This window comes from Rhinopithecus bieti, unplaced genomic scaffold (genome assembly GCF_001698545.2).
Source record: "Rhinopithecus bieti isolate Rb0 unplaced genomic scaffold, ASM169854v2 scaffold_1618, whole genome shotgun sequence".
NCBI classification, from domain to species: domain Eukaryota; kingdom Metazoa; phylum Chordata; class Mammalia; order Primates; family Cercopithecidae; genus Rhinopithecus; species Rhinopithecus bieti.
This window is the reverse complement of record NW_016803937.1, coordinates 4,524,726-4,534,350: the sequence shown is the minus strand read 5'-3', so window position 1 is coordinate 4,534,350 and position 9,625 is coordinate 4,524,726. Positions and strand designations below refer to the sequence as shown.

Below are 9,625 nucleotides of genomic sequence, written 5' to 3'. Positions count from 1 at the left end.
TTTTTTGAGACAGAGTCTCACTGTGTTGCCCAGGCCAGAGTGCAGTGGTATGATCTCACTCACTGCAACCTCCACCTCCTGGGTTCAAGCGATTCTCCTGCCTCAGCCTCCCAAGTAGCTGGGATTACTGGCACCTGCCACCATGCCCAGCTAATTTTTGTATTTTTAGTAGGAGTTTGACTGTGTTGAGCAGGCTGGTCTTGAACTCCTGACTTCAAGTGATCTGCCCACCTCAGCCTCCCAAAGTGCTGGGATTACAAGAATGATCCACCGTGCCTGGCCTAAAACCAGCCCATTTCTAAGTTCAGTTTGATGAGGGGCACCTAGCAGGGCAACTCCAATCTGATTTGGTTTGGTCTGTCGGGCTTAGCCCAGTCCAAAACAATGGCCTCCCGTCATCAATTTAACACTCCCCTCCTCCTACCTTTTAGGTCTCCTCTCCAGCCTGGCCCCTACCTGGACCTTCCCCCACAACCCAGGTACCCCCAAACATCGGCACTGTCACAGAACATTCCGGAAAGTATCCTTAGAAGTCCAAAAAGACAGGGCTGGGCTTGGTGGCTTATGCCTGTAATCCCAGCACTTTGGGAGGCCGAGGCAGCCGGATCACGAGGTCAGGTGTTCGAGACCAACATGGCCAATATGGTGAAACCCTGTCTGTACTAAAAATGTAAGAATTAGCTGGGTGTGGTGGCGCATGCCTGTGATTCCAGCTACTTGGGAGGCTGAGGCAGGAGAATCGCTTGAACCCGGGAGGTGGAGGTTGCAGTGAGCCGAGATCATACCATTGCACTCCAGCCTGGGCAACAGGGCAAGACTCCATCTCAAAATAAAGATAAAAATAAAAAATAAGCCCAAAGAGACTTAGCGACTTGCCCACCGTCACACAGTTACTAAATGTTGGTGTGGGGATGGAGACTCGCGTCTGGAAGATGCGCTCCAGAGGTGAGATTTACAGAATGCCAAAGCAGGATGCATGGGAAATCTTCTTCCCAAAAGCAGTGTGCAAAAACAGCTGTTTCAGGACTCCAGAAACACACCACAGAGGCATACAACAAATAGGGAGGTGTTTGTTCAAAACAATGTGGGGCTTGGGTAAGAACAGAGGGATCTGTGGTGTCTGAGCCTGGGACCGCTCCTGTTCACCCCCACCAGCTCCTATGGCTGGAAGTTCTACGGGGGCGGGACTGTGCCAACCAGCGGTTTTCTTGATTTGAAGCAGAGCCAGGAAAACCACACACCTCTGGCCGCTGTCAGAAACAGTATCAAACCTGGTGGCCAAGACACAGGAAGGCCAGTTAGTCCAAATGTGCAGTTATCATCTGGGGCAGAAAATCGGGGAGGATCTAGAGAATGAGATAGCCATGGTGGCCCTTGGTAAGCTCCCAGGCATCCCTGGTGTTCCAGAAGGCTGTGCCCACAGCAAGAAGAGCAAAGTGGGGGGGGGGGGGAGGGGGCATTTAGGCTTCCCAATCCTGAAACATCCTATACAGTGACAATAATCAAGATGGTGGTGCTCACATCAGGACAGAGATCAAGAGAATGTGATCGGGCCTGGTACAGTGGCTCACGCCTGTAATCCCAGCACTTTCAGAGGCCGAGGCAGGAGGATCATGAAGCCAGGAGTTCCAGACCAGCCTGGCCAACGTGGCAAAACCCCATCTCTGCTAAAAATACAAAAATTAGCCCAGCATGGTGGCATGCACCTGTAATCCCAGCTAGTTCGGAGACTGAGGATAGAGAATCGCTTGAACCTGGGAGGCAGAGGTTTCAGTGAGCCAGTATTACACCACTGTACTCCAGCCTGGGCGACAGAGCAAGACTCAGTCTCAAAAAAAGGTTTAAAAAAAAAAAAAAAAACACGATTGAAAGTCCATAAATAAACCATCACACTTCTAGTCAATTAATTTTGACAAGAGTTCCAAGACCATTCAGTGGGCAGAGAATAGTTTCTCAACAAATGATGCAAGGGCAATTAGATATTTACATGTAAAACTGTGATGTTGGACCTTTGCCTCACACCATATATAAAAATTAACTCAAAATGGATCCAAGACTGAAATATAAGAGCTAAAAATTACAGAAGTCTAAGAAAGCAAGTATAAATCCTTCATGACCTGGAATGGTTTACTAGATATGATGCCAAAAGCACAATCTATAAATGAAAACAAATTGATAAGTTGAATTCTATCAAAGTTTAAAACTTTTATGCCTTGAAAGACACCATTAGGCCTGGCATGGTGGCTCACACCCATAATCCCAGCACTTTGGGAGGCTGAGACAGGAGGATCACTTGGGCCCAGGAGTTTGAGACCAGCCTGGGCAAAATAGTGAGACTCCATCTGCACAAAAAATAAAATGTATCAATCAGGCGTGGTGACATGCTACTCAGGAGGCTGAGGAGGGAGGATCGCTTGAGCCTAGGAGGTCAAGGCCGAAGTAAGCCATGATCATGCCACTGCACTCTGGCCTGGGTGACAGACCTTGTGTCTAAAACAATTTTTAAAAATTATCTAACACTGGATTGTGGAGATGATTGCACAACCGTATAAAGTCTCTAAAAACCATTGAATTGTACACTTAGAAAGGATAAGTTTGCAAGGTATGTTACACTTGATAAAGCTGGTTTGGTTTTTTTTTGAAACAGAGTCACACTCTTGCCCAGGCTGGAGTGCAGTGGCAAAATCTTGGCTCACTGCAAATTCTACCTCCCAGGTTCAAGTGATTCTCCTGCCTCAACCTCCAACTAGCTAGGATTACAGGGGCACACCATCATGCCTGGCTAATTTTTTTGTAGAGGCAGGGTTTCACCACGTTGGCCAGACTGGTCTCGAACTCCAGACCTCAAGTGATCCACCTGCCTCGGCCTCTCAAAGTGGTGGGATTCCAGGTGTGAGCCACTGTGCCTGACCAATAAACCTTCTTTTTTCTTTTTTTTTTGAGACAAAGTCTCACTCTTGTCCCCCAGACTGGAGTGCAATGGTGTGATCTCAGCTCACTGCAACCTCCGCCTCCCGGGTTCAAGTGATTCTCCTGCCTCAGCCTCCTGAGTAGCTCGGATTATAGGCGCCCACCACCATACCCGGCTAATTTTTGTATTTTTCATAGAGATGGGGTTTTATCGTGTTGGCCAGGCTGGTCTTCAACTCCGGACCTCAGGTGATCCGCCCGCCTCGGCCTCCCAAAGTGCTGGGGTTCCAGGCATGAGCCACCGCGCCTGGCCTAAAACTCTTTTTTAAAAATCGTCTTTGATTAGCTGAAGGATTTAACTCCTCTTGTGAGAGGGCAGTTTTTACTAGCGGTGGGACCCTGGGTCAATGACTTTATTTCCTGGTGTCTCCGTTTCCTCCTCTGTGAACGAGGGATAACAGCTCCCTCCGGAGGAAGGCGAAAGGCGGTGAAGCACCTGGCATATGCAGTAGTGCTGAGATGGCGCGTTAATCTCTCCCAAGACACCACTGTTCCTGTTGACAGATGGTAGTGAAAGCAAGCAGAATTCTCGGAGGGTGAGTCCAATCCAGACAGACTGGGGCCAGCACATCCCTGAGTTCAAAGGAAATAACTTCACAGCCCTGACCTAGAATCAGACGGATGCTCATGTGCAAAGAAAGTGGGACTTGCCAGCTGTTCTCAACCCAAAGCAGGCTCTGTTTCTGGTGGCTGTGGGGAAGCGTCCCTTGACCATGGCTCTTCCACTACGGGATCAAGAAGGGGACCCCCAGGTCTCCCTGCCCAGCCAGAGTCCCTGCAGGAGGCCCTCCGGATCTCTCAGTAACGGGTTCTCTTTCTTCTTTTTCAGCCTGGGGACTCCTCGGGATGGAAAGGCCTTCCGGATCTTTGCTGTCAGGCAGTGAATTTGCAGCACCAGGGGAGAAGGGGCGTCTTCAAGAGGGCTTCGGGGTTTTGCTTTCATTTTTATTTTGTCATTGTGAGGAGGGGTATACGGAGAGTCAGGAAACTTCCTTTGACTGATGTTCAGTGTCCATCACTTTGTGGCCTTTGGATGAGGTGACATCTCATCCCCTCACGGAAGCAACAGAATCCCAGGGTGCTCAGCCGGACCCCTGGTGCCCAATCCTGCCGGGGCCCCAGGGTCTCCATCTGGGCGCCCTCTCTCCTTTAGAGATCTGACCTGTCTCTTAAAGGGGACAGTTGCCCAAAATGTTCCTTGCTGTATGTTCTTCTGTTGGTGGAGGAAGTTGATTTCAACCCCCCTGCCAAGAGAACAAACCATTTGGAGCTTGCAATTGTGAAGCATTCACAGTGTCGGAAGCGGCCTTTCGAGCAAGTGCCGGTGAGTTTCAGGAATGAGTAGTTATTTAAAAATAAAAACCACAGTCCGTCCCTACCAACAGAGAAAATAGTTTTAATGTTTGCTGGTCAGACAGACAAATGGGCTAGAAAAGAGGGCTGGGGTATGAGAGACCCCGACTCTGCCCTGGCACGTGTCCTTGCTGGTGGCCTGCCACAGGCCCCCTTCAGTGGCCGCATTCAGGCCGGCTCTATACACAGCAGTGCTGGTTTATGTAGAGTTCAGCAGTCACTTCAGAGATGTATCTTGTCTTTGTCAGGTCGTTCATCTTTGTGGCCCACCTGTTTTCTGCCGTGACCTTTGGTCCCGTTGAGGACTAAGGATTAGGACCCTTTCTTTACTCCCTACCCGTTGTGGCTCTCCCACTGCCTCAGACTGGTTTACGTGTCCTGGTTCACACCCAGGACTTTTCTTGCAAGCGATCCTGTTTGAAGCCCACTTCTTAACTCCTGGTCTCGTAAGGTTCCACTGAGATGAGATGTCTGGGAACAACCAAAGAAGGGCTGCTCTTTGCTCCTTTTAAAAATGACAATTAAATGTGCAGATTCCCCATGCACCCAATGACCTATTTTTTCAGCCGTGGGAGGAATGGAGTCTTTGGTACATTCCTCCCTGAGGTTAGCAGCTCAGTTTGTGGTTATGAAACCATCCTATGGCCTCATGACAGCGAGAGATGAGAATACACTAGAAGGATCTCTTTTCCTGTTTTTGTGAAACGACTCTTGCCAAACGTTCCCGAGGTGCTGAGGAGTGTAGTACATCCTGGCTGCCATCACTGTATAAAAGTGCTTCATGAGCCCAGACCAAAAGCCCACAGTGAAATGAAATACCCTTTTGTAAATAGCATTTTTTTGCAGAAGGTAAAAATTCCACTCTCTACCACCAGGCCAGCCAATAGATCACTTTGGCGAATGCTAGTTTCAGATTTGATTCAAAATATTTCTTAGGCGAAAGAACTAGCAGAAAGCAAAAAACTAAGCTACTGTAGACTGGACAAGAAACTCTACCTGGGCACCTAGGTGATGCCTCCTTTCTTTGATTGCCTTTCTAATAAATGCACAATCTGAAGGTAAATAGGTTTAAAACAAAACAAAAACCCACCCCTTTAAGGAGTTGGCAAAAAGCAGTTCAACTCTGAGCCTGACTGAGCTAAAATGTGCAGGATTCTCTCTGCGCTTTGTGCATTGTAGGCTAGTCGTAATTCATACATACTGACTCTTCAGCCCCAAATGTCGGAGAGGAAGAATTTGGTCAGCCTGTCAGGTCGTGAGTCCAGTTACCACCAAACATCTGGGAAACTTCTGGGTGCTGAGTGCTCTGCTGCTGGACTTTTGTGGCTGTGGCTGTGTCTGCAAGATAAATTAGATCGCCTTGTGTGGTTTTGCCAAATTAGTGAAGAGTCCAGGACAATCCCAGTGGTCTCACTTCCAAAGCATCCCACCCAAGGGAGACTTGAAACTTCCAGTGTGAGTTGACCCCATCATTTAAAAATAAAGTCCCCAGGTTCCCTAACGCCTCCTTCACTGGGCCTTCCTAGCAGGATAGAAAGTCCTCGCCCAGAGCAGGACCTGGCTGTCTTTTTTTTTTTTTCCCCCCTTTGAGACCAAGTTTCACGCTGTTGTCCAGGCTAGAGTGCAGTGGTATGATCTCCACTCATTGCAACTGCCGCCTCCCGGGTTCAAGCGATTGTCGTGCCTCAGCCTCCCAAGTAGCTGGGACTACAGACGTGAGCCACCATGCCCGGCTAATTTTTGTATTTTTAATAAAGATGGGCTTTCATTTTGTTGGCCAGGCTGGTCTCGAACTCCTTACCTCAAGTGATCCACCCACCTCGGCCTCCCAAAGTGCTGGGATTACAGGCATGAGCCACTGCGCCCGGCCATGGACCTAGCTGTCTTTATCATCCCCACAAACATTTTGAAACTGGAATATTTGTCTTCAGAAAATGGAAACAAGACTATAAATTACAAGCCCTGTCCCTAGCACCACGTTTCCTGTGTGTGGACTAGAGCCCCTCATGCTATCAGCACTTACCCTGTGTTTAAAAAGATCTTGCACCAAGCCAATGGCGTTCCTGGCTCTCCTGCCCCAGAATGAACATTTTCGGCTTCCTTAGGAGTTTTGCCCTACCGTATTCCAAAGCGTGTGCTGGTTTTTCATATTGTCTGTAGGCTCACTCGGCCCGCAGTTTATGTGTGTGCTTTTTTCTATGAAAAATGATGTATTTTGCTACTTCCTGTGTACAAAGTTTTATTGTAAATGTTTTTTGTGCTTTGCATGAACAGGGGCCACGTTGTTGCAATTGTTTCAGTAAAACTGGTTTGATTTCTAAAATGTTCCTGTAACATATCTTTTATGAACAAATCTGAACAATTTGTGAAATAAAACATTTAAAACCATCTTTCAGTCTCTGGCCTGTTTTGTGTTGGCTGCTTCTCCTAGGATGTCTCATATACACGGAGATGCCGACAGCCAGGGCCTGGTGGAGACCTCCACCCCATCCACAGGAAGGAGGGAGGAACTTGCCAAAATGCACATTCAGGCTCAGCAAGGCTGGGATGGGGCCAGGGACTGTCAGTTTCTCACAAGATCCTGGTGACATGAATGCTGCCAGTCCCCAGATCACATTCTGAGTGGTGGCAGGCTCAAGGCCATTCTGTCATTGTCTAAGCTCTGGCTGCCCTAACAAAATACCATAGACTGGGTGACTTAACCCACAGAGATATCTTCCTCACAGTTCTGGAGGCTGGAAGTCCAAGATCAGGGTGACAGCAGCATTGGTTTCCTCTGTGGCCTCTCTTTGGTTTGCAGGTGGCTGCCTCCTGGCCATATCTTCACATGGCCTTTCCTCTGGGCATGTACACTCCTGGTGTCTCTCTCTTATAAGGACACTGGTCATACTGGGTCTGGGCCCCACCCTTAGGACCCATTTAACCTGAATTACCTCCTTAAAGGCCCTACCTTGAAATACACAGGCTGGCTCATGCCTGTAATCCCAGCACTTTGGGAGGCTGAGGCAGGAGGATCACTTGAGTCTAAGAGTTCAAGAGCAGTCCAGGCAACATGGGGAAACCTTATCTCTACAAAAAAATACAAAAATTAGCTGGGCATGGTGGCACACTCGTGTAGTCCCAGCTACTCAGGAGGCTGAGGCAGGAGAATTGCTTGAGCCCGGGAGGCAGAGGTTGCAGTGAGCTGAGATTGTGCCACTGCACTCCAGCCTAGGTGACAGAGCGAGACACACACACACACATGCATGAAATACATTGGGGGTTAGGGTTTGTTTTGTGTGGTTACAATAAGGAAATGATCAAAGTACGATTTCACAAATCACACAGTTTATTGCTACACAGAGATTTTTTTCCCTTAGGTTCCCAGTGCTTAAACAGGGAGAGAATGAGACCCAGCCTCACAGAGAATACACTCGACAGACGAAGCCCATTAACCCCGCAGTGAGTGAGCTCCAGAATGATCAAGGCCTACTTGCTCACTTAGAATGGCAGCAGGCCTCAGTTTGAGGTGCACCTTCTACCAGCTGTTCTCAGGAGCACTGTAAGGTCCCTGGTCCCTAGAAGGCAGTGCCAGCATTGGCCAGAGGCTTCTGAGAGTAGCTCCAAGGCTGGCAGGGTGACCTGTCACAGCTGGAGCTCCCAGCCTTGGGAGAAGAGGCCAAGGGTGCAGCTGGCCACAGCCAGAGCTCCCAAGGGGGTCCGTTCACTCGCAGGTCTGCGTGTGTTTGGAAGTCCAGTCGCGAGGGTCAGGAGCTCGCAGATGGGGTCCGATAAGGGGTGAGGCCACATTCTCCAGGGAAGAAGGGGCGCATCAAGTTCTTAGCACAGCAAAACGCGTCACTCGCGTAGCAACCTGTGGAAGTGTCTGGAATCATTTCAAAGCCCTACGGGCCGGGCACAGTGGCTCATGTCTGTAATCTCAGCACTTTGGGAGGCCGAGGTGGGTGAATTCCTTGAGGTCAGGCGTTCGAGACCAACCTGGCCAATATGGTGAAACCCTGTCTCTACTAGAAATACAAAAATTAGTCAGGCGTGGTGTTGGGCGCCTGTAATCCCAGCTACTTGGGAGACTGAGGCAGGAGAATGGCTTGAACCCAGGAGGTGGAGATTGTGGTAAGCTGAGATTGCGCCACTGCACTCCAGCCTGGGCAATACAGTGAGACTTTATCTCAAAAACAAAACAAAACAAAACAAACAAAACCCTATGTGTTTGTTCAAGGTGGGAAATTTAGTACATGACAGTCACCTTCTTCCCAGGCATCAGCCCAAAGGCAGCCCCTTTTCACCCAGGCACAGTCACATCTCCCCGAGTGCCCCAATTCACTGAAGCCCCAGAACAATTTGGGAGCACAGGGCTGGCCTTTCCTCTCCCCGGTGAAGGCGCCTGCCTTCCTCTCAGGCTCTAGCACGGTCCTTTTCCATGCATGGTGGGGATAGCTTTCCTCTTTAATAAATACCAGGCTTTTAAAATGTTGAGTAAGTTAAGATTGTGCAGGTCAATTGCAAACATCACCAAGATTGGATAATAAGGGCTGATGTTTGTGAAACACTTCCAGCTCTGTCCACAGCATCCTCAATGGGTGGCATATGTCCTGTGACATACAGATGGTTACTGCTCCTAATATCATTATTTTGACCAATGCATTTGGCATTCCCTGCACTGTTTTCTCCTCTAAAACTGTCTCCCAAGCCTTCACTGCTTCAGCCACTGCTTTCCTGGCTTCTACCCCAGGGAAGGGAGGCCACAGCCCAATAGCAGGAACAAAGGGGTCAATGTCAGCTTTTGAGTTTCTAAACTGACTTCTTGTTTGTTTTGAGACAGAGTCTCTCTCTGTCACTCAGGCTGGAGTGCAATGGCGCAATCTAGGCTCGCTGCAACCTCTGCCTCCCAGACTCAAGCAATTCTCCCACCTCAGCCTCCCTAGTAGATGGGACCACAGGTGCACGCCACCACGCACAGCTAATTTTTGTATTTTTTGTAGAGACGGGGTTTGGCCATGTTGCCAGGCTGGTCTTGAACTTCTGGGCTCAAACGATCCTCCCATCTCAGCTCCTCAAAGTGCTGGGATTACAGGCACAAGTCACCACACCCCGCCTGTTTGTTTTTTAATTTTTTTATTTTGACACAATTTCAGACTGGCAGAAAAGTTGCAAGAAGAATACAAAGAATTCCCATATACATTTCATTCAGATTCCCAGACACTAGCATTGGATTGCACTGGTCATTTTCTTTCTGTATCTCATCTCTAAATTATTTAAGAGAGAATTGCAGGCATCACACTCCTTTTATCTCAATACTTTG

At 48.8% G+C, this 9,625-nt stretch overlaps 1 protein-coding gene across 2 annotated transcripts in view; it reads left to right on the top strand.

The window, feature by feature from the left end:
* Positions 1-6,713, top strand: part of CRISPLD2 (cysteine rich secretory protein LCCL domain containing 2) — a 96,291-nt gene extending 89,578 nt beyond the window's left edge. The window contains exon 15 of one of the 2 annotated variants that reach the window (XM_017860680.1): positions 3,800-6,713. In XM_017860680.1, the coding sequence (XP_017716169.1) occupies positions 3,800-3,854 (55 nt within the window). In that variant the 3' untranslated portion in view covers positions 3,855-6,713. The remainder of the gene's footprint in view (positions 1-3,799) is intronic. The other variant, XM_017860690.1, reaches the window with a different exon arrangement.
* The last annotated feature ends 2,912 nt before the right edge of the window (positions 6,714-9,625 follow it).